The sequence below is a fragment of the Saimiri boliviensis genome, chromosome 4, assembly GCF_048565385.1.
Source record: "Saimiri boliviensis isolate mSaiBol1 chromosome 4, mSaiBol1.pri, whole genome shotgun sequence".
Classification (NCBI taxonomy): Eukaryota; Metazoa; Chordata; class Mammalia; order Primates; family Cebidae; genus Saimiri; species Saimiri boliviensis.
In genome coordinates, this window is record NC_133452.1 from 118,405,124 (window position 1) to 118,430,100 (window position 24,977).

The 24,977-nt window shown below is 37.0% G+C and overlaps 3 protein-coding genes across 6 annotated transcripts in view; 1 reads left to right on the forward strand and 2 right to left on the reverse strand.

The window, feature by feature from the left end:
- The window catches only part of ADGRB3 (adhesion G protein-coupled receptor B3), a 740,902-nt gene extending 723,270 nt beyond the window's left edge, over positions 1-17,632 (reverse strand). For both annotated transcript variants that reach the window (XM_074398120.1, XM_074398119.1), the window contains exon 1: positions 16,876-17,632. In XM_074398120.1, the coding sequence (XP_074254221.1) occupies positions 16,876-17,632 (757 nt within the window). The remainder of the gene's footprint in view (positions 1-16,875) is intronic.
- A 2,706-nt stretch (positions 17,633-20,338) lies between these two features.
- Positions 20,339-20,416, reverse strand: LOC141584327 (uncharacterized). Its single transcript, XM_074398123.1, has one exon. The coding sequence runs from the start codon at positions 20,414-20,416 to the stop codon at positions 20,339-20,341; it is 78 nt and encodes a 25-aa protein (XP_074254224.1).
- A 317-nt stretch (positions 20,417-20,733) lies between these two features.
- LOC104651107 (uncharacterized) lies at positions 20,734-23,685 on the forward strand. 3 transcript variants are annotated; one of them, XR_012517323.1, is made up of 3 exons: positions 20,734-21,251; positions 21,644-21,852; positions 23,295-23,685. XR_012517323.1 is itself a non-coding variant. In XM_074398122.1 (2 exons), exons 1-2 carry the CDS (start codon positions 20,734-20,736, stop codon positions 21,696-21,698), a joined length of 573 nt encoding a protein of 190 aa, XP_074254223.1. In that variant the 3' UTR covers positions 21,699-23,685. The 3 variants fall into 3 exon arrangements, 1 of the variants encoding a protein (XP_074254223.1); XM_074398122.1 differs by having other exon boundaries at positions 21,644-23,685; XR_744649.3 differs by lacking the exon at positions 20,734-21,251 and adding an exon at positions 21,340-21,551 and having other exon boundaries at positions 21,644-23,685.
- The last annotated feature ends 1,292 nt before the right edge of the window (positions 23,686-24,977 follow it).

Consider the following 24,977-nt stretch of genomic DNA (forward strand, 5'->3'; position numbering starts at 1 on the left):
AGGATTACCCAATTAATGGAATTAACATTTGTTGAGTCTTTACTACACAGTCCAAGCATTATGCTAAATGTTTTACAGGCATTACCCCATTCAACCTTCCAATTCTCTCATTAAAATCATCACCACTTCACAGAAATACAGAAACTAAACCAAAAAAAAAACAACAAAACAAACCAAATCCTGATGTTTAGATAAGTGTGTAAAAGTCTCAAGGCTGAAAAGTTGGAAATTGGGACTGGAAACCAGGAAGACTGACTCTTAATCACTATGACATGTTGTCTCTTGCAGCAATTTTTGTTTTACGTTAAAATTACCTTCCTACATTCTGGAACTGAATTTATAGCTGAGGGAGTGTAGAATCTAGCATGCAACAAACTGCCAAAGAAACAACCAATGATTAAAGTGAATATGAGACTGTTAATTTATTAGTATATAATATATGTGACTTCCTCAGAAATGTAAAAGTAAATTCTTCTCTTTTGAAATTAACACTTGTTTTCACCTTTAGAAACCTACTTGACAAACGATTGACTTTTAAATCCTAAGTCAAACTTTAATTTCTGACATACAAAAAGATCCACAGAATAGTGCTCTGAATGTATGGATTAAAAAGACATCATGTGAATTTTCAAAAAAATCAAATTAAAATTTAAAGCTTCCTTGGCTAAAGGTATTTTTACGCTTTGTTATTCCTATGATCTTCTCATAAATCACTCTGGTTAAAAGTATATTTAGTAAATACTTCACTAGTAAACTCAGTTTAACAGGGAATATATTCCCAAACTATTGAAAAATGTTTATCTTTTCAAATTATATATGCATATAATAGTTGTGATCATTTAATGTCATATATTCACATTTAAGTGTATATGTGGATGTGTGTGTGACAGATCAGATATACAAATGTGGGAACTAAACTGGCAATTCACTCCATTCCTGGATTTTTGTCACAATATATAAGAAGAAAAAATACCAGAAAATGTTTATTTTTTCATTTTGTTTTAATTTCTTTGTTGCTCATGGCCTATGTGTACTCCTCTTTGACTGCTGAAGTCTCTTTTATAATTAATGAGCATATCATCATCCAAACTTCTTGAGAATAGGAAAGCCAGGAAATGAAATGGAAAGCATAGCCCTGTAGAACAAAGCTTGCCAGCAAACCACTAACATTGGGAAGAATTATTTCCTCCCCACTAACTCATGGAGTCTTATTTAAAGTTTACAACAGCCTACTTTTCCTCTCCTGCCTCTCAGGGGAGATAAGAATACTTCTCTGTGATGTGACAAAAGCCCACCTACTCAAAGGGGAGGTTAATTATTGCTACACAATTAACCTCACAAGAAAATGGTTAAGATTAATGAAGCAGTGCTTGTGAAGTGATTACAAGTTCCTCATGACCTATTATGGAAATACTTATTTACCAAACACCTATATGTATATTAATAACAGATTCTGTGCAAATTCTTACAATGTCTAATCTACAGACCAACATTTATAAATTATAGACTAAGTATCAAAAAAAAAAAAGGCGGGGGGAGTAAAGGAACAAAGGAGGAAGAGAGGGAGAGAGGGAGGGAGGGGCTGTGAAAGAAACAGAAGAGAGAAAAGATGAAAGAATACAAGAGAAGAAGAGGAAGGAAGGTAGGTACGAAGGAAAGACAAAAAGCAGAAACAAAGGACAAAAGATAGTAGGACAATTTCTTACCTTTCGGCAAAACCACCATGCTAGAATACATGTTTTTCACTTCATTCTGTAATAATCAAGGTAAAGCAAAGGACCACAGAAACTTCTCTCTAATCTAGTTTTAAAATAAAGAAAACCTCAAGTATCTTTAAATAAATGTTGAAAGAATGTTCTCCTATAAAAATATAGAATTACTGCACTTATTTCCATATTTATTAATTTTAGCTGGGCTAAAACAAGATTGTTTTGATAAATCATACCTACAGTGAGTTCCAGAGTGCTCTGTTAGCAATATCTGCAGCTACCTCAGAGTACAAGGTAAATAAGTGCTTAATTTCTTCCCTCCAAAATATCATTTATTGGCATGGCTGTCACCTAATTACATCTGGATTATGGAACACATCACCAATGTAACGAATCTACTTTTAGCACACCACAACTGCTCTCCAATCCACCTCAAGTGGACATTATATATATGTCATAATAGGATAGCATATATGAGGCCAACAAACATATGAAAAAATGCTCATCATTACTGGTCATTAGAGAAATGCAAATCAAAACCATATTGAGATACTATCTCATGCCAGTTAGAATAGTGATCATTAAAAATCTGGGACAACAGATGCTGGAGAGGATGTGGAGAAATAGGAACACTTTTACACTGTTGCGGGGAGTGTAAATTAGTTCAACCATTGTGGAAGACAGTGTGGCGATTCCTCAAGGATCTACAAACAGAAATTCCATTTAACCCAGCAATTCCATTACTGGGTATATACTCAAAGGATTATAAATCATTCTATTATAAAGACACATGCATATGTATGTTCACTGCAGCACTGTTTACAATAGCACAGACCTGGTACCAACTCAAATGCCCATCAATGATAGACTGGACAAGGAAACCTGTGGGATGTATATGCCATGAAATACTACTCAGCCATAAAGAAAACGATGAGTTTGTGTCTTTTGTAGGGACATGGATGAATCTGGAAACCATTATTCTCAGCAAACTGATACAAGAACAGAAAATCAAACACCACATGTTCTCACTCATAGGTGGGTATTGAACAATGAAGACACATGGACACAGGGAAGGGAGCATCACACACTGGGGTCTGTTGGTGGGGGAGTAGGGGAGGGACAATGGAGGGTAGGGACGTTGAGGAGGGATAACATGGGGAGAAATGCCAGATATAGGTGATGGGGGGATGGAGGCAGCAAACCACATTGTCATGTTTGTACCTATGCAAGAAGCCTACATGATCTGCACGTGTACCCCAGAACCTGAAGTGCAATAAAAAATATATTTTAAAAAATAGGATAGCTTAGGCTGTAGTTTCAACATCAATGCCCAACTTCTCAGCATCTCAAAACAAGAAAAGTTATTCCTTGCTAATGCCTCACAGCCATCATAGAGAATCAAAGGCTTAGAGTGGAGGACCTTCTCATTTTAGTCACTCTAGAACTCAGCTGAGAGAGGAGCCCCTTCTCTTTAGGTACAGGTATCCATGCTAGAAACAAAGAGACTTTCATGGTCTTATTCCAGCAATAAAATGATTCAAATCAGAAGTGAGAAATGTCACTTTGCTCACAACTCATTAGCCAGAGCCAATCATATAACCCCATACAACCATTAGTGGGCCAGTAACACAATTCCTACATAAACCCAGAATGGTAGAAGTCTGGAACAATTTGGTGAAAAGCATTCATGACACCTCAATTATCTACTGATACCTAAGTAATGTCAATGCTAATAAGCTTTTTGTTGTTATTTTTTTATTTTGATTTTTATTTTTTCTTGAGACAGAGTTTCACTCTTGTTACCCAGGCTGGAATGCAATGGCACTATCTCGGCTCACTGCAACCTCCACCTCCTGGATTCAGGCAATTCTACTGCCTCAGCCTCCTGAGTACCTGGGATTACAGGCATGAGCTACCATGCCCCGGCTAATTGTGTGTGTGTGTGTGTGTGTGTGTGTGTGTGTGTGTGTGTGTGTGTGTTTAGTAGAGACGGGGTTTCACCATGTTGACCAGGATGGTCTCGATCTCTTGACCTCGTGATCCACCTGCCTCGGCCTCCCAAAGTGCTGGGATTACAGGCGTGAGCCACCGCGACTGGCCTGTTGTTATTTTATTAACATGTCTTCAGTTAAAGATGTTCATTATGTGTGAACAACCACAGAAATTAAACATAATTATTACTGCTCTAATAACTTCAGCTTATTCCCAGAAACTTAAGTTTTCAACTGAAATATGTGAGGACTCAATAAAGGAGAGGCAGAATGTATACCACCCAAATGTATTACATTTTTAAAGATTTAAAATTAAGGCATCTGAACATTTATCAATTGTACTTAAAAATTCTAAATAAATATTTGCATTTATCTGAGTAAATTAGTATGTGAGAAAAAGATATGATTGGAGTAAGCCAATTTGCAGGAGGGTTTTTGTTTGGGAGCCCAGGGTAGAAGACGTCTGGAGTTCAGATGGCCAGAGAGAAAGATGGAGAATTGTGGTGCCTGCCCTGATGTCCGACACGGAGTCTCAGGACAAACAGGCTCCAGACAGATTCTGAAGAAAGTGTTTATATCACAGGCACAAGAGGTAGGACATGAGCAGATCTCATATTTCACAAGTGTGACACAGAGTGGAAAGCGGGAGTCTCTCTTCTGGCTTAAACACAGCTTGACTTCATGACACTAAGGTCTGTGCTAAGCAAAAGCAGAGGCACAGAGTCCTGGCAGGAGATTGCAAATGCCTACCAGACAGGGTGAGGCATGGTGGAGAAGTGGCAGAGAATGCTTATGGGACACTACCCAGCAGGCATTGAAGATACCTGAGAAGCACCAGAGAAAGCTGAAGACTTACAGAAGGAGTGGGAGTTAGGCAAACTTGATTTTTGGGTTGTGTGAGGAAGAGTAGAGTATAGAAAAAAAAATTACGCACAGATAGATAAGCAGGCCATGGGATCCTAGACAAGTTACAAATTTTGTTCTAAGCAAAACACAGTAAGAACAAACTGACAGTCCTTACACGTACTTGTTGACCTTAAAACTGAAAATACTAGTTTTAAATGGAAGGAAGTTTGTAACATTAATTTCTCATACGTGGCTTCATATGGAGACACTGATTTACAGTTCTGCAGTGATTTTTCAAGCAGAATTGCCACTCATATCAACACAGGAAGAAAAGAAAGACTGATTAGGCACGGCTGTAGGCTTTCTGCCCACTTCATCCAAAGCAGCTCTGTTTTTAATAGGCTCTTACATATTGGTTTCTATTTAGAAGAAAATGTTCCACTGCTAAGGGGAGAAAATGTTGTATTAATTCACATCCTACCATTTACTCATTTCTTTTGCCTAACTTAGTTCTTTATTTAGTGGATCAACTTCTGTTCTCCTAAACTTCCACTGCTCCGTATTTGTGGTTTCTGTGGTCTCAGAATCCAGAGGCCAGAAGCAAGCACATGTAATATTTATTATACCTAGAATTCATTTGTGACCCTTTATTACCAACTGAACGCCAAAGTATCATCATCAGAAAATTCCGGGGAAACCGCTAAACAGAAAGAAGTCATATGTTTTTAAAAGAGTAGATTTTTAATACACTACAAGCTAAGTATTAAAATGTTATCTTTCTTGGAAGTGAAACAATGTTGCTCTATGGCTATTTACTTCATATTTGGAAGCAAAACCTATTTAAAAAAGGCCATTGCAATTGACTAATTTCTCACTTTAAAAATATACAGTTTGTCCTTTAAGTTATAAAAACCAAGGTCAGCCAAAGGGAACTGACCACAGGCTGACATATCTGTAAAGGAAGCTGACCTCTCTTGGAAGCCAAAATAAACTGAAATTTCTTACTCTACAGTGCAGAGACAGATCTTTGAAAGTTTGCCAAATTTACGTGGAAGATTATATTAACAGATTTTTATCTTCCCAAGTTGCCCTCTTTTTTACATTACAATTATCATAAGTAGTAAACATAAGAAGATGTATTTCCAAAAACATCCATCATACATAAAATATTTGATCTGCATTGCCTATTTAAAAAATTCATAAAGCTGTTTCAATAGAAGTCTGGAAAAAAAGTCAGCCTTTTATTTTTTTTTTTTCTACAGTTACTTCTTTTTCTCTCAGGCTCCCTTCTTGATGTGAAAAGCAACAAACTGACAAACAAAAAGGAAAAGTAAAAAGCTGTAATTCTCCTTATGAAACTATAAAGGAAAACTTAGATGCCTTGGTTCTTTTTTGGAATAAAACAAAGAAGATCTACAAAAATACATTTTGTGTGTGCATGTTTTGGTTCTGTTTTGTGTTGACACAGCAAGATCATCAGGCAAAATGAAACTTGAATAGCAAAATTTTATTTTTATTTTTATCTTTCTATTTTTAAAATGATATAAAATTAGAACTAAATTCTTAATCTGTCAGGAATTTTTATGTTTTATATGGGAGCCTTGAAGCAATTTGTTTGGCTCAGCTCACACAAATTTCTTTGAACATCTAGAGCAGTGCAAACGTTCCACTGTCAAATCAACACTGAAAAAAATTATGTATGATGTATATGAATATATATGTATTATGTAATTTTTAAAATGGTGATGCAATTAAAAAACCAACAGATAAATACAGAAAAAAACCTAGAGGGCCTAAACTCAAAGAAGAGTTATTAAGACAAACACGCATTAATATTTTAATTTTTATTACTTCTTTGTTATTTATTTCTCTGTTCACTTGGGCTGCTCTGTGTACCCATCTGTAAAAGGGATAATTATTATATAAGGCCTTTAGCACATTACATTGAAGGATCACAATATAAAATGCTGATTTCTGATCTATTTTATATATATTCCAAAATCACCTCACTAACTCACCCACTCACTAACTCACCTATACACCCCTGTGTTAATCAGGATCCCAGTAAGAAACCCATGGTTCTCAAAGTATTCTGAGAAGCAAGTACAAACAGCATTAATAGTGCTTAGAGAGTAAGCAAGGAGAGATAGTTCAGTGCCCAGGGCTACAACGAGTGAGGAGCCATGACTGCCCATAGGCCTAAAGGAGTAAGGGGCATGATCACCAGAGCCTCAAAGAGGGAGCTCACCTGATAGAAGTTGTAACCTTCAACAGAGGACCTATGCAGCCAACCCACAACAATGCAAGGGGAGAGGACCAGAGGAAGACTCTCCCTGACTTTGCTCATTTCTCACTTTCAATGCTATTTCTCAATGTACCACAAGGTAACCAAGAATGTAGGGCATTATTTCTCCAAACCATAGTTTTCCCAGAAAATGATAATAAAGTGAAAATCCAAGACAGATCATCTTAATAAATCTATACAGACTCTGAACTTGAAATACATGCTCTTTAAATTTAATAATTTTAGACTGAAATCAACTGTTTTATGAGACCTACCTCACATTTGTTTAAATTATATATACAAAATAGAACAAAAAAATCTAATGAATAAAAGCTTTAATTTGTAGACACTAGTCTACATTAAGTAGTATGTCAAACTATACTCTGATAATTGTCCTGAACAAATACCAGGTAATTTTAATGATTAGATTTATCGAATAGCCATAAATGACTGTTCATCTTTTATCTCACAGAGATGCTTTTGAATGTAAATTCCAAAAAGAGTTGTGCTCAGCTGAAATAATGATCCCACTATATATTTGTAGATTAGGGTTCCATTAATCAAGTAAGATTTGGACTAGACAGTGTTGAAAGATCTTTATAAGTCTGAATATTTGTGATTCAGTTTCAAAAGTACTTCAACACAGAGGATTGAGAACATCGATAGCTCTGAAATTCTTTAGCTTTTCATTTGATCTGATTTGTAGCAAAATTATTTAAAAAGAAAGACAATAATCTTTAGAGTATTCTGCATAATTGACACATCAACGGGGCAAATAATATGTGCCTGACACACTTATTGCTCATAAAAAACAGTATGTGCTATAGAGCTTTGCAAACTAGAAATTATTTCCTGAATCACAGGTGTTATTATATTCTCTTTATTTATAAAGTCTTTATTTTCCTATGAATGATATGTAAATATTCTCCTTAAAAATGCATCTTATTGCAGAACAAATTATTACTGTTTAGGTATATTAATATAGAAATTAAAAAAATTATCAAAAGTTTAAAAATAAACTTAAAAAGGAGGACCACCAGTAGAAATGTCATGTAATGAATGTTGTGTACTACTAATCTAGGATGAACTACCCATGAAAGAAAATTTTTCTGTGACATTTCTAAATTACCTTAACATATCTGTTGTTAAAAAGTAATTCTACCTAGATAAACTTCCATGGTTGACTCCACAATTTTCTTAATGCTTTTTATGCATTAATGTCTGAGTACATTTGCTACATCCTAAATATTGCAATCTGGATCCATCAGTATTCTAACGTCTTTCTCACGCCCATGTTTGTTCTCTTTTGGAAAAAAGAAAATTCTCACTCCCCAAATAAACTTCTTTTTTAGTAGAAATAATTTGAGAAACTATCCAGGATTAAGGTAGTCGGTAAATTGTTTCATTTTACATGATGGAAACCAAATAGTAACCATTTTACCCTCATATTTTATAACATGCCCCAAGGATCATCAGTGGGTGATACAGATTGGTTGTGGGAAAAATGCACATCAGTAAATATTTTAGATTTCAGAAAAGACTCCTATTCACTCAGTTAATTTTGAGTTAATCAGCTACATGCTCATGTATTTAGTACATTTGTTACTTATTTAACTCTCAATGCAAACTAGAAATACATTATTAAACATTTATAGTCATGTAGCTAGGTCATTCTCAGCAAATGCACAAAATTCCTGGAGGATAACTGAAAGATAACTGAATGTAGAGCCTGTGGCATTTCATAGAGTCTCATAGATGACATTTTGAAATTTTACCTTAAGAAAATATAAGAATTCTCAAATTAATGCCAAGCTTTTTGGATTTTCTTTTCAATATCTAATTATGTAAGCTTTGTTGGGGGCTATTTGGGATCATTGGTCCCTAATAACTGATCACAATTCACTGGATGAAATTCCAGCAAAGTTATCCTTTTTTTCCAAGTGGTTGAATATGGCCTACCATTTCAGGATAATTTCTTTTTAAAATATATCTCAAAACATAAACTTCATTATGCAGAATCCAGCAAAGATTAAAATAACCAAAAATCATTTAACTTAAATAGCTTTGCTGCCTATCAGCAACGATATTCAAAGGACAACTTTCCAGGCCCAGAATGATGCACATACCACTATCGTGATCTAACTGATGCATTACTAGTCATGCCTTCATCAACCCAAAGGTATTGAGATGTTGCCTTTTCTTTGTCTAATACAAAATAGACACATATCTAGATGGCTTTATGATCCTTTGTTAAATGCTCTAAATTCATAGTCAAGTTCAAATGATTAAATGCACTTGAAATCATTATTGATTGATTTGCACTCTAAATATGCACTCTAAATCATTATTGATCATCAATTCTCTATGGTTTATATCCAAAAGATAAGAATACAATCAAAGTTTCAAAAACTGCACTGATTTGAAGAGAATATTTTATATAAATATACATTAATGTACAAAAATAAAATTTAAAGGGTTGGGTACTAGATACACTAAATACCATATAATGATATCATATAATGAGAAATACGTAGAAAAATTGTAACTGTTTCAAGTATAAATACAATATTTAAATAAAATTCTTCACAAAGAATCATTATCAGCAGTTTCAAACATAATGAAAAATGTCTCAATGAAAATTTATTTCAATTATGATAATAGGTTATAAGAATCCATGCTTAATGTATGTAAGTCTTGTTCCAGAGAGCTACTACACCCTCTACACTTGGCAACTTCATTATTAACGGCATTCTTTTGTTTCAAATTTGCTTTGCTCATTCATATTTTCAACCATACACACATGAAATATAGAAATCCTTCTTAAAGGTTCCAACCCAAATTCCCTTTTCTGGTCCCCAGGATTATACTCATTAAGAATTCCATGCACAAAACATCAAATATTCAGTAGATTCCTAATCAGTAAATAAATGTTTGCCTATTAATAAAATCACCAGAGAAAGGATGTGTTTAAACCAGTGTCACTACCTCTTCCTCTCCACAACACACACACACACACACACACACACTCTTACACAAATAAAAGTTTCAAATGGTTTTCAACACATTGCACACCCATATCACTGCTATGTAGCATCACATAGTTACTCAGTCACTTCTTCTCTTCCTCGCCATTCTCCCTAGACAAACACAAAATGAAACGAAAAAAATAAAATAAAACGTACTCCAGTCCTGTATATGCAAGTTGTATTAAAGGTAAAAAACCAACAATAAAGAAAAACACACGAAGTAGTATGAATATTTAGTGTTATCATTTTTATTTATTTATTTTTTATCAACTCCACAGCACTTGGAAGTCTATCTTTCTCTCTCTGTTTTTTTTTTTTTTTTTTTGACAAAGTTTGACTCTTGTTACCCAAGTTGGAGTTCAGCAGCACGATCTTGGCTCACTGAAACCTTTGCCTCCTGAGTTCAAGCAATTCTCCTGCCTTGGCCTCTGGAGTTGCAGGAATTATAGGCATGTGCCACCACACCCTGCTAGTTTTCGTATTTTTAATAGAGATGGAGTTTCATCATGTTGGCCGGGCTGGTCTCAAACTCCTGACCTCAGGTGATCCACTAGCCTCAGCCTACCAAAGTGCTGGGATTACAGGCATGAGCCACCATGCCCAGCCAAAAATCTATCATTTTTAATGTTGACTTTTTCCATCCTGGACATAAGTCATGTCTGGGTAATTTTATGTTATACAAATTATAAACAATTTTTAATATTTTATGATAAAATTTTAAAAGAATATAGATATGTCTGAAATAAAATGTGAGTTTTAATCAGGAATTGTTTTGATCCACCAAAAGCTGAAGGAAGGAGATTGAGGGAAAAGAAAAGGGCACTGACATTTATTGAGGGCCTAACATAACTTGAGCAATGTGCTGTTTTATACATGCAATCTCATTTAATATGACACTGTATTACAGTAGGTGTTATTCTCATATTATTAATGAGTCAAGCTCAGTCACTTGTCAAAGATGCTACTAAGTGGCTGAGTCATTTTAGCGACAAAAGCTTTTCTTATACCAAATCATGCTTTTCATTTCAAGGAAGTCACACACCTAGACAAACATAATATCGCTCTGATTTCTTATTAGTTAATTGAATTTGGAAGAAATTTCCACAGGCACTGACAGGAACTGAAATATTCTAAGCCATTAATTTTATTAATTTTTTTTTCCTACATGATGTCATTTCCTATCCTCCCATACCCTGATAAATAAGCATTACTAGGCTACTCTTAAAAAAAGAAAGTGATAATATAGAGTAGTAGTCATGATGAGAAACAGCAAATCAAAACTCAGCTCTCTTTGATTCATGATCTTAAAACCCATTACATATTAATTAGAAAGAAATTTTTTAAAGCTTATTTTTAAATGAACACTTATTTCTGTTCCAAGGGCCAGATGACCTTTATAGGTAATACATACCAGACTGAGTCTAAATAAAAACTATGTTTTACAACAGTAGCTATATGGAAAAATGAATCAGCTTAACAATCAAATTGCTTCCATTAAGAAATGAAGTAAAAGAAAGTATGCAAAAAGTTGGATTTTAAGGGAAGTAAAATTCCTATCTCACTTTTAATAGAAAATGAACTCGAAGTACATTTATCTACAGCTGTTGTAAAAATCTCCTGAAACACACACGCTGGTACATGTGTGCATGGATAGTATACATGCAAACAAATGCACTTAAGTGTTCACACCCCTCCTAATATTTCAAATCTATTGTCTACAAAAAATATGTTACCCTGTAATAGTTTTCTTTCATTAAATACTACATATATGAGCTACTCCTTGGTTGGTGAAATTCTCAGATGGCAAACAGAGTAATTGTGGCATTTTGTTATACTTGACCAAGCCTACAATTTTCAGTAATATTCCATCATTAACATAGATCACAATCAAAAGTGAGTAACAGAAACACTGAAACTGATGTTTAAATAGTCTTTTCCTATTTCTTGGAAAGACAGCTTATATTTTTCTTCAAAGCGTGGAGGAGAGGATTTAGAAAATGTCATTACTGTACAGGTAGTGCTAGGGCCAGAAAATAAAAACAGAGAGAGAAACAAAAACAAAGACATAGAAATTGGCAAATTTTCTTACCACATTTTTCTAGAAGGGCATACATAGCAATTTCTATTTATCATTGACATTTTAAAATAAACATATATAAAATTAAGAATATTTGTTAATGACTCCTTTCTTCTTGTTCTTTTAAAACTCTTTTTAAATAACACCTTGGAGATAAGGAAATGACATCAATAATGCATTAATAAAATTGGAAATTATAAAAAAAAGCAATCTTCTCCTAATAGAGGTGTAAGTAAAAGGTGGATGTTTTCTCAAAGTCATATATTTCTATTGTTTCTATTGTAACCTAATTATTGCTATCTTTCCTATTGAAATTTTTGTTTCATTTATTTAACATTCATTTCAACCAATATTTACTAAAACCCTGTTCAGACCATGCTGGATAATTAAAAGCCTCAGTTTTTTTGGTTTTGTTTTTGTTTTTGTTTTTCTTGAAGAACTCATTTTGGTAGGGTGAGATGGAAATTTTTGTTTGTTTGTTTTTGGGACAGTCTCGCTCTGTTGCCTAGGCTGGAGTGCAGTGGTGGGATCGCAGCTCACTGCAATCTCTGCTTCCCTGCAATCTCCTGGGTTCGAGCAATTCTCTGCCTCAGCCTCCCGCGTAGGGGCAATTACAAGCACCCACCACTACGCCTGGTTAATTTTTGTATTTCTAGTAGAGATGGGGTTTCACCGTCTTGGCCAGGCTTGTCTTTAACTCTTGACCTCGTGATCCACCTGTCTAGGTCTCCCAAGGTGCTGGGATTACAGGCATGAGCCACTGTGCCTGGCCAAGATGAAAATATTAGTGGAAAATCACACTGCAATATGACAAATGCAAGAACAGAAATATAGTATGTGCAAAGATCTGTGGGATCTAGCAAAGGGACAGAGCAAACTGTCAGGGTGCTTCTTCAAGGAACAACAGATTCAGTAAATTGGTCTGCATTCTGATAAAGAGTATGGCATCCTGATAGTGATTTCAAATAAATAAATAATAAAACAAGTAAGATCAAAGCAGTGTAAAGAGGAAGGTGAATGATGACTCCTAAAGTAATCTTAGGGCAAATAGGAAAAAGGTAAAAAGAAATGGGGACAACTAAACTGACTCTAGATTGCAAATATGTGCCTAAAAATGCCAACACATACACACAAAGGCATGAGCTAAAGTCTATGCAGGCCTGTGGTGAGGCTTCCCTTGGGGAGTAGAATATCAAGAATTAGCAAAGGCAGAGTAGAAAGACAAATGAGTGTGTGTGTTCAGATTTCCTGGAATCTATACAGAGATCCCAATTTCCTTTCACATAAGTAGAGCCATTGATGTCAGCAAGAAACAAAGATTCCATTAAGGCCTATTACGTGATTTAGATATCCTGGTGTAGAATTTTTCTGCCAAAATTGTTTTAATCATTTATTGTAAATGAAGTGGTAAAAAATACTTTAATTCCACATTTTATATCTGAGCTATACAGTCCAAAAGTATCTTCAGCAAAAGAGTCTCATAAACCATAGTAAAGACCTCAGGATAATTAAAGATCACTTTGTTAATAAAAATGCCATTCTGCAGACTTATATGTAAAATCTGGTAATCCACAATGTTATTTGAGGTCTCTTTCTTAAAAGAATTATAACCATTACATGTTAACAGGTTTTTAAAAAGCTGCCTGAAATAAGACATTTTTATTTTAAAAAGACTTCATTTTGTTAATTGGCTTTCATAATTTCATATAAAAATTAGGGAAATGATAACTAAGTTCTATAATCGCATGATACCCCCAAGTATGTCAAATATGATCTTAAATAAGAAATTTTAAAAATATACTCAAATGTAATACTTTAATGAAGCATTAGTCAAATAATTTTTTATAGTCAAGATAACATTTGTAATTGTTGGTGTCACTGAAAACAGCAATAGTTTTCCCATTGTTGTTTTCTGGCTCTGAAAATTTCCAGTACACAAATATATTATTAAAGAAGGTTCTAGTATATAGCTTATCTCAAAGTAGGCACCCCACTCCTGAGAGTCTATTGTTTGTTCAAAACTAAATACCTAATATTATTTCATAATACCATTGGACACACTCACAATATTCAACATTTGATATATCTTTGCCATCACCATCAGTGTTACACAAAACAATCTGGAATCACATCTACTAAGTGTGAAGACTCTTCGAATGTGTGCCACTTCTATGATGTAATACATGTGGAAGATGCTTTTACTCGAGGCAGGACTTTTGAGTCAGGATTTATTAGTAAATAAAATGTGAGTCAAAGGAGAGTAATCTTGTATTTATTCCTCTGATGACTTAAAGGATGAGTTGTTTTTAATAGAAAATGGAAACCACCAAGTAATATAAAATATAAGTGGAATTTTAAAAACCCAATTTTAAAGCTGGAATTACATGTTATCATATAAAATGACACTGGAATAAAATGAGATATGAGTAGAACAACTAGATGTAATGATTAACCTCAAGCTTTACGTCATTATATGGTAGTTTATTTGATGGTATTAAATAATTATTTATCAGTGTTTTATATATCATTAATATGAAATATTGAAGATATATTTTGCTTAAGTTTTATTAAATTAAAGGTCAATAGATTTTCATAACCCTTTCCCACAATGCAACCTAGCCAAAAAGAGATTATTTAACTGGCATAAAGAGTGTTATATGTATTTTGTAAGAATTACTTCACAAATGCATCAGCTACAATTATGTCATCGGGAATTACTTATACTCAGAGTATCTAAACAAAGAACACACATTCAGAATATACAGAATAGAAGCTGCACACTTTCACTGACATAGCATGTGTTCCTCCCCTATAATATAAACTTTTTCTAGTTCAACTCAATTAACATCATACTGCACTTTAAATGTAAGTATATTTGTCAGTGAAGGTGTTTGTTTTTCATTTGCCAGTGGATTAATGATAATATACAATTTGTGTCACACGATTTACACATCTTCTGTCTAAAGTCACTCTTACTTGTATTCACTTACAAAACAAATGTCGATCTAGTGTAGCTTCTATAAATCCTGTCATTGTTTTAGCCCATAACTCAGGATCATGATCAACAAAACCTTTGAAAATCATTATTAATATGCACAAAAACTTTGTTTTTGTCACTTACTGCCTTTCATATAAAAGAGTTGTGACACTGAATTCACTCTCCACTGTCATCAGCACTCAATTTTATAATAGAAAATTAACCATTAAAGAAACAGGTTTTCTAAATTGTATTAAAACAACAGTAAAACAAACAAAAACCAGATTCCTATGTTAATTGATTATTAGCCAAGTTGAAACATCACACTTTTTCGTGTGTACTGTAGCTTCTTATTCTAGGGGACACTAATTAGTTTTAAATGGTGTTAAATACCATCCCTGCAGTTGCAAGTGCTTCTCTGGGATTTTTACTAGAGAAAAGAACTCCTGTAATTTAAAACCACTTTGTTTTCCTCAGTCACAGCGGATAGTGAAACACTGATCTGCAGATGAAATCTTTAAGGTTTTCACCCCTCTCTCACTGCCATTAATCTGCATTCATTTTCTAACGGGTCTTTTCCTCTGGTACCACTGCACTTCCATAATTCCCATCCCTTAAATTGCAGCCAGCAGAGAAATGGTATTAGGCTATTTAAGTTTCCCATCTCTCCACCCCCCCCCCGCCCCCCTTACAAAGCCTTGGCTACCCTTAAAGAAAATTCTCCAACAACGTGTCAATTTTATATTGGCCACAAAGACAACTTCTGTTGGTTGAGGGAAAGGAAAGAGGGACTGGAGCTTGGCGACTGGAGCTTGGCTGTCCCTTTCCACAGACTGGGATCTTTGTGGCGATCAGAAAACATTTCCTGCATAAGAAATCAACACACTCTCTGGTTGCAGGATTGGGGAGCAAGAACTAATGTGTATCAGCAGTGTCCTCAAAGGAATGGAACACATCCATTAACCTTCCAAACAAGAAAAGTCATTTTCTCAAAATGTGTCACGCTTTCTTGCATTATTAAACATAATCCACAACCTCAAATCCTCTGGCAGCTCCCCCACTGGGGATTGGGTGAAAGCTATAAATCATTCCTGTACTTTCCTTTTCTTCCGCATTTCCGTTGCACTTCCCCTCCCCTCATCTAGCTCTGAGACGTTCCCTCTCTTCATGTATATCAACCGGGGCCCAAGAAGATAAAGGCAAAAATTCACTCTTAAGAGGCAGATGGGGTCTTAACGGATCAGTGTGTGTTTTCATTGCACCCCGTACCCCGTCCTCAGGAGACTCCAGAGCCAGAAGACCTGGAGAGTTTGTGCTTCTAGTGAGTTCCTCCTGACCCAGGAAAGAGCAACACAAACGCATGAGATTTTTGCACAAGCACCTCAAATAATATGCCAGACCAGGAGAGAAGGGGAGGTACCCCTGCCTTCGTGTCCAAACAGGCAAGCTACTGAGTTTACACCACCTTTTAGTCAAGACGTCCCAAGATCAAACCTGGAAATGGGTGAGGAATGTGAGGGAAGGACTCTGTGGAAATAGGAGAAAGGAAGTGAAGTGGACCTTTTGCTGGGCTGGAGCAGAAGGGAAACGTCTATAAATCCATTTCACAGGTGGAGCATGTGTGTGTCATCCCGAGGGGCTGCAGCCTGAATAAAGGCACTCCTCTCCCTCCTCACCAACCCCTAGTGCAAGCTAACTCTAGCTTTCCACATCCTTTTCCTGATTATTCCACTTGCACTTCTAGCACATGCTGCTGAGCTATCCAGTCCTCACCGCCGTATCTCTAAAACCTTGAAATCTAAAACCAGCTCAAGAGACCTTTATCTGTGAATAGCACAAATCAAATGAGCCCAAAAGTGACAACAAAGGAGTAATAATTAGACCTGTGTGTTGAAACAGCACGTTTTAACTCCATCTCCAAAGTGCTCCCCGCCCCCCACCTTCCCCTCTCCTTTGGCAGCTTACCTTCTTTGGGTGGTCGCTTGGCCTCCCTGGTAAGATTGCAGACTTGGGTGGTTTGCAGCTCCTGGGTCAGGCAGCCCTCTGTCTGCTCATTCAGGGGTAATACCACGTTATTTAACAAAACCAGCGACTGGTCGTCGATCCCCCACTCTCCCAAATGCTGAGGGCAGGTGCATTTTGTATACATGATCCCACATGATTCTGTTCTCCCATTTTCTGATTTTAAGCAGCTCTCCAACCAAGTGCATAATACATGGCAACCAAACTGGCTTGGGCTGACCTTGTTCAATACCAAAAACTCAAAAAATGATTTCTGATCTTCTTCCCCTTTTTTCTGTAATCCTGGGAAATCAGTTGGAAATACTCGACGTATTTGAATAAAATTTTTATCATACTGTAGAAAAACGAAAGCATTCTTGGAATTGCAGAGTTGCATTATAGAATGATTCTTTCTTAAGAGATCCTTTATTTTTTCATGGGAAAAATGATCAAACTGATAAGCCAGGAGTGAAAAGTTAGAGCAGCTAAGGTCCTTTTTGGAAAATTTCAGGTAAATGCTATATTTGGTTGGATCTGGATTTTCCAGCGTCCAAGTGCAGTTTGTAAAGTTTTTGGGAAACATTTCACTTACAGAATACGATCCATAAATGACTCCCTTCACCAAAGTTGAACACCAGAAGTCTTGGGCAGCATTAAATCCAAACATAACCAGGAGATAGGTGGAAAATATATAAATCAGCAGGTTACGAACAGCCTTCATCCTATGTCATTTGGCCTGTAAAAATGACAATGAAAGTAAAATGCAAGTAGGAGTCTACACGCATTAAGAAAACAAACTCCTTTCAATATTATAGCCAGCTGTTTTCAAGATTTCAGAAAAAAAAAAAAAACCCTTTTTAAAAGAAGGGCAGGTAATTTTTATTTTATAACACGGAAAAATTATCTGTTGCTGTGTGAACAGCGCCCTCATGTGGCCATTCACAATGGTCAAATTCGCAGCATTCAATTTAAAAATAACATTTAATAGATTATTAATAGGAAAACCCTAACTTATCTACCAGGATTTCCTCTATGCCCATTATCATCCTATACAATGAAAGGGAAAACATGGAGTTTTAAAACATCGTAATCTAAATGTTAATTGTCAAAATATTATTAATCAGTCTACAGTCTATACAATCTTTTCTCTCTCTGTCCTCTGCCTGCAGTAAACATCATCATACAAAATCTAATCTGATAATCTTTGAACAGCTGTCATCACATTATTTCTCTTATCTTAAATGTGAAAAGTAATTATGATAAATCATGGCCACAATTTTAAAAGCACAAATGATAATTTGTTACAGATGGAACATCATCTCCCAAATGCCCCACTTGCCTTTGCAGGGGCCACCATGCAAACTGCTCAGAAATTCCTTTGCAAAAACATGGGCATTCATGTGGATTAATTAATTTTAAAAGCATCATTTGAGAAAGGGCATAGGTGGATAAATACAGTGGGGAAACTTGTTGTTCAACATCACCATTGAGACCCAGGATTTAAGGCAGTCATTTCAATGTGACATGCCCTCTTGAGATACATAAAGTGGATCACTATTTGTATCTGTATCCAAAGGTGATGTCAGTAAAGAAATTCCAGAGCCATACTAATTAAGCTGGCATCAGTCTTTTAATTTTTAAAAAATTATCAACTGTAATTTAAGGTTTACACATGGTAATGAAATACATTGGCATTTTTGTCCCTAGTAGATTTCAGTTATTGAATTGCTCCCTTTCCAACAACAACTTCAAAGCTCCTCTTTTTTTCTCTCTCTTTTTCTTTTCTTTATTTTTTAATCTCAACCCTGTCCTAGGATAATAAAGTAGTCCTTGGTTATATTTACCTCTGTAAGTTGTTATCCAAAAATAACTTGAATATTTTTCAGCTTTAACTTTTAAGAAGTTATTTCTTAGAATATATGACACTGCTTTTTGTTTGTTTGTTTGTTTGTTTGTTTAGCCTTTGAGCTGATAAAAGTGATGCCAAGTTAATTTTACAAGTCTTTAGGCTGCAGTCTCTTCCACTGTTCTGTAAACAGAGACAGACATACAGATATATAGATAGTTAAGAGTTTTCATGCCTTTGCCTGGGTCTTCTCTAAACCAAAGGATAAAACCCTCTGCCTTCCCATTGCATAACACACACCAACGCATGCACACCAAATCCAGTGACCGAAGTCCCTGAAGATAGATCTGCATTTTCCAGATTATAATTCAAATTCTATGTCTTGATATAGGCAAACACAGCCCCAACTCTAAATCTCTATATAGCAGTAGTTTAAAATAGCATCAGAACTGCTGGGACCATCAAAACAGTGTTCTCTGTTTCAAGCAAATAGCTCAATGAATAATGCATTTTCTTCATGAAAAAATAAAGCCAATGAGCATTTAAAGGTTAAAAAAAAAAAAACAGAGAAAGTTGTAAGAAATTCTGGAAATAATTTCCTATTTTTTTGCTGTAGCACTTTGCAGGCAATGCAGGTCTGCGCAGTGTTCTTCAGGATAGAGTGTAGGCGTTGAGAGCCAATGTGACAATAAGAGTCTAAATTAGGAATTCCATCCATGAAAGGGGGCTTCATTTTATAATCAGGAACTCAAAAAGAGGTCGTATGTCTTTTCTTAATGAAATTGGTACTTTTGCTTCCATTTATTTGACAGTGCATGTCTGCAATGCCGTGCTCACCAATGATCAGAAAGAACGAGGAAATAGCTCTGAATTCACTTTAATGCCTGCTCAAGAGAGCGCCCTCAATATAATGCTCTCTATTTTTAATCGGTCTGGAGTACAGAGTCTTGTTTTGTTGTAAATAATAAGAAAAAAATCATTCCCCCACCCCCCTTTAGACTGCAGGGCCCGTTCAAAAAACTGTATTTCCCTCTTAAAGAAGGGGTGGGGGCGGGGGTAAAGACTGGCCACGGAGGTGTCAAGGATGTTTTTATTTATTTATTTATTTATTTACCTCTTGCTGAGAAGCAAACCAGCATTGAGTTTAGCTATTCTCAAAACTGATTTTCTGGGTGACACTTTAGTTTAGTCGAACATAGACGGCGCCATCACTCCACAGATTTTTCCCCCCAATAGAAGACCCACTGCCTTTTCTTAACTTCCTTTTAACCTAAAATTTTTCTCCCCATAAAATTACCCCAATCACGCAAAACTGCCAGATTTTCTAGGTCTCTCTACTTATTCCTTCTGACCCAGCACCTCTCTTGAAAACCAGACTTCTGTAACTTTTCAACTGCGGCGTTTAGACAGTCGGATTTGCTCACAGCCTCCCCATCCGCCAGCAACAGCCTTTCCTTTCCTTTTCCTCCCTTCTCAAACACCAAGCCCAAAGCTTCCCGGGGGGCGAACCCCGGCAGAGGGAAGGTGACCCGCGACCCCCTTCCTTACCTTCCACTCCGAAAGCTCAGGGAGGCTCTTGCTCTAAGACACCAGCACAGGCACGCGTCCCAGCAACAGTGACGGAGAGACTCCCCTTCGGTCCCAATCACCGTTGCCCATTTTCCCCGGCTCAGCTTCCAAAATCAGGATTTATTTTTAAAAATGCACACATACGAAAAGCAAAAGGTGGGGGGGGGGGCGCAAAGACCAAAGGATGGGCAGTGAGGAAAAAAAAGCCACCAGGAGCCCAGAGCCTGGCGCCGTATCCAACTGAATCCAACCTCCAAGCCGAGGGGGGCTAAAGGGAGGGAGAAGCCCCCCTAAGGGAGACTCTATGGAACCCCCCCAAAAATGTTAAGTGGCTTAAGAGCGAAGATTTGTTTCATAAAATCTACCCCCAACAAACCGATTCGCCAAGAAGCAAAGAAAGCGCTGAGATGAGAAGTGACTGGCGGCGGCGGCGGCGGCTATGGCAGATGTGTTGGGGCGGTGGGTTTATGACAGGAATATTCGTGGTCGGATCGGAAGGCTCAAGCTCATGCTTTTTCCTCTTTCTGCTTTCCTCCCTCCTCCTCCTCCTCCTCCCCCCCCCGCAGGTACTGATGGACGGACTAAGGAGAGGGGGGAAAAATCCTTGGCTGGTGATGTCGGAAAGCTGTTTGAATGCCCAGCGAGGAGGGAGGCGCGAGAGGGAGCGAGATAGTAAAGCTGTGTCTCGGGGTGCGCGCGCCTGCTCGCTCCCCCTTGGGCTCGCGCGGAGGGGGGGGGGGTGTTGCGCGTGCCCGAGGAGCGCGTCCGTGCGTCCCGGGTGCTGCGCGCCCCTCTCCCGCACAGCTGCGGTGCGCACTGCCGCCCGCCAGAGGCTCGGCTCGCGCCGCACGGCCGCCACGACTTCCTGGAGTTCTGCCTCCCAGGGGCGCGGGAGAGTGAGAGAGAAGGCGAGGGGAGCCTTGAGGTGGGAAAGGGAGAGTGAGAGAGAAGGCGGGGGGGGGGGGGGGGCGGGAGTCCCGGCGGGGGAGCGGGGGAGAGGCGGCGGGGAGGGGGCTCCGAGGAGCTCCAGGGAGGGCGGGGGAGAGGCGGCGGGGAGGGGGCTCCAAGGAGCTCCAGCCAGGGCCGCGGTGCGCCTGCACGTCACGGCTGCTCAAACCCAAGCACGTCCGGAAAGCGGTATTTTTTGCGTCTGGGAGGTTTTTGCATCCTCAGTTCCCACCGCTGGGGCTGGCAGCGACCGACTGTAAGAGAAACGCACTAGGAGGTAAGGCAGGGGGGTGCGCAGGATGGGAAGGCGACTCTGAAGGGTGGGAAGTGAATGCAGGACTTGATCCTCGTTTTCTTTTTGTCTTTCAGCGCGGACCTGACGCAGCCAGAGAGCTGTCATTTCAGCACCGGGATTCAGAATTGATCCAGTTCGCAGCGGAGGGGGCGCATCCCAGCTCCCGAGCTGCTGCGTGTCTCTGGCTGGAGCTATAGTAGTTTTTCTCTGGGAGGCTGCAATTAACATCTTATTTGTTCTGGCTCCATACAGGCTTTGTCAGGACCGCGGTGCGGCGACCGAGGTTGGGCTCTTGCATTGCTTTCTGCTTGGCAATGGAATCATGGTTTCGGGGTCTAAACTTTTGTTTTGTAGTCTTAATGTATCTGATTCTTTTTCAAGTTTCCTTAGTAACAGATTTGGGGACGGGATGGGAAGAAAAGAGAAAAGGGGTGAAGAGAAACAACCAGACTATCTATATAGAAGGGAAAAGAGATAAGTTCCCCCACCTTTTAATCTATCTGCCTGCCTGTCTATCTGTAATCTATCTATCAGTCATTTTGCCTCCTGGACAGTTGGCTGACGAAGTGTTTGATAAACTAGCTCAGATACATGCTGCAAAAGGTCATTCTCCTCGTGATTATGTCGCTACTTGTAAACGCAGTTGGTGGTTTGCAAAACAAGTGCTAAAATAGTGCCGTGATGTGGTGGGAGGAAACCATAATGGGCAATTGATATAAAGTGCTGGAATCTTCTGAAGGGTGACTTTCTCCGGCGGCAGGTGAAGTTGAATAAAGCAATTTTCCATCATTTGTTCTCCTCACTCTTTTACATTTTTTTCCTCCGCTTGTTGTTTCTCTCCCCCGGGGGGATTGTGGATAGCCAAGAACACCATTTTAAAAGAGGCTGATAGTGAAAACAGGAAGATGTTGATGGCCTTTTATCCACTGGAGTTGTTTGAAATGTTGTAATTGGTCCTTTACTTAATACATATTAATAGAGTGACCCTCTTCAAGGCTTTCCCTTTTTAAAGGAGTGCCTGCAATAACACTCTGTTAGGCAAACAGTTAATCATTCCCCAGCAGGCTTTAACTATTTTCCCAGTAACAAATCACCGGCAAGAGAGCAGCCTGGGTGGCATTTTGGTTTTGTGGCATTTTCGTTCCTTACAGTATTTTTTATTCATTTAAGGAAATGTTAAAAGGAAATAGAGTTTATATCAAGAACAAATTTTGAAACATCGTTTAAGCAAACATATTTTCTTTTAAAAACAAAGAACATTGAGCAACACAAAGGAGAAAAACATCTTTATTTCAACTTCCCTGGAGATTGTAATCATGATTTTTGCAAGGCAATTTGGTCAGTTCTGTTACTTTACCCAGATGAAAAAAAAAAATCATGATAGATGTGGAATAAAAATAGAGAAAAAATTCTTTGGATGGTTTATACATAAAAAAGGAAATAATGTAATGTGAGATTCAGTTATAGTTCTATTTTTCATGTAGTGATTTCTCATATTTTAACGCGATTTTGATATTTCTTAGAAATTCTTAGTCATGGCACAGTGACATAAGAATAACTCTTGAAAGGGACAATTTAAAAGCCTTAATGATAAATGGAAAGGATCACTTACTTCTAGGATCATTTATATTCAAGTAGAATGCAGGGCAGGGTCAAAAAAGAAAGCCACCCTTAATAAAGCGCTTCACCCTTCACACTGTTTCTCATAACCTTCATAAATTGCAGGCTACTGAGCTGGTCTGATGATGATCCTGCTGAGATATATTTATAGCAGATGATTTGTGGATGATAAATATGCCAGCAAGACACAGTCTCCAGTAACCCCAGGCTTGCCTGACTTTCTCAGGGGATTATAATCAAGAATCACAAAAAGAACCCTATATAGACAGTCTGGTCTCTGGACACCAACAACAGCACAATCCAAAGGCAAGCCAAGGGGGAACCACTTCGTTTCATGTCTGCAAGATGCTCCATGTGAAAGCATTGCTGACATGCTGACCCAACAGCAAAAAGAGAACAGCAGTTTACACACCCTCAGCGTTCTGTCCTTTCAGTCCTATTGATGTTGGTCCACTTTTATGATTTAATACATATTAAAATCACCATTTCAAATTATTATTATCTGCTTTAATTGGTCTCTTTCACAAGTCCAAGTGTATGTGTTTATATTTATATATATACAAACACATATACATATATTTTATACATGTGTGTATAGACACATTTGTAAGTACACATACACATATGTTTATATATAGAATACGTATATGTGTATTTCAGTTGGTACACATATTTGGTTGGGAAGTTTCACTACATTGCTTTGTATTTCTCTTTGATAAAGTAATGCATTTTCATTTCAAAACTGTCAAATTAATGTATAAACTGATTACTATGTAAGTTTTCTTGCTGACTTACAAAAGGACTACTGAGGGGTCAGTGTTAGCACATCAAAATATAGAATGGTATTGCATTTTAGATTGACTGAGGTATCCAATGTTAAAGGCTTTCAAATTTATCTCTCGTATTAATTCATTTTATTAAGATTACTTTGGAATAATGAGGTTTCTAAGTATAATTTATCTCAATTTTTCATCTTTTTGTGTGTTTCAAGTTTAGTCCCTCCATTTTGAGAATAACCCTAACTCCAGGATGATTGTTTAAAATTCAGTATCATTGCACAATTCTCCTACTCAATAAGAATGTTTCTAGAATATGCTTGGTCAATTGTAGAAAGTGTTTTCTGTTTTTTCTCTTACAGTCTTTCTGGTATTACTATATTACCACATTCTAAATTCTGTAACTTGTTATTTTCAGTAAGGCTTTAAGAAGCACGGATAGGTTTGTAGGTTACTTCTTGTTAAATATACCTTATTTTTTTAGTATTTGGTATATATATATATATATATATATATATATACACACACACATATATCATGTGTATTAGATTATATATATTAGATATATACATACCCACATATATATATATTAGATTATATATATTAGATATATACATACCCCAATAATAAAAATTAAGGCATATTTAATAAAAAAGTACTATATATATGTACACAAATGCACATACAGACGCCAAGCTTTTGGAATGTTAATTAAATGATCAAAATATTACAAGATTACATTGTTATGAGTACTTAACTTACCCTTAAAATTAGCATATTTATAATAAACAGAAACAATTTCTTCCTCTTCTTCTGACTCCTTATTATTATTATTTTATTATTATTTAAAAAGGAAGTCTCTCAGGAACCAAGCTGTATTTTCTCTAGTATCTATATAAAAACAAATTGGTCATTTTCTACTTGGACATCCCAGAATAGAAAGTACATAAAAGTACTAAAAAATAAAGAGATAGAGTCGGGGTTAAAGGAGATGTCATAGAACAGCTATCCT

Excerpts from the sequence above, each read along its gene's own strand:
- LOC141584327 (XM_074398123.1), bottom strand. The coding sequence starts at position 20,416 with ATGGGCAACGGTGATTGGGACCGAAGGGGAGTCTCTCCGTCACTGTTG.
- LOC104651107 (XM_074398122.1), top strand. The coding sequence starts at position 20,734 with ATGAGAAGTGACTGGCGGCGGCGGCGGCGGCTATGGCAGATGTGTTGG. Across the intron at positions 21,252-21,643 it reads AAGGCGAGGGGAGCCTTGAG|CGCGGACCTGACGCAGCCAG; the intron begins GTGGGAAAGGGA and ends TTTGTCTTTCAG.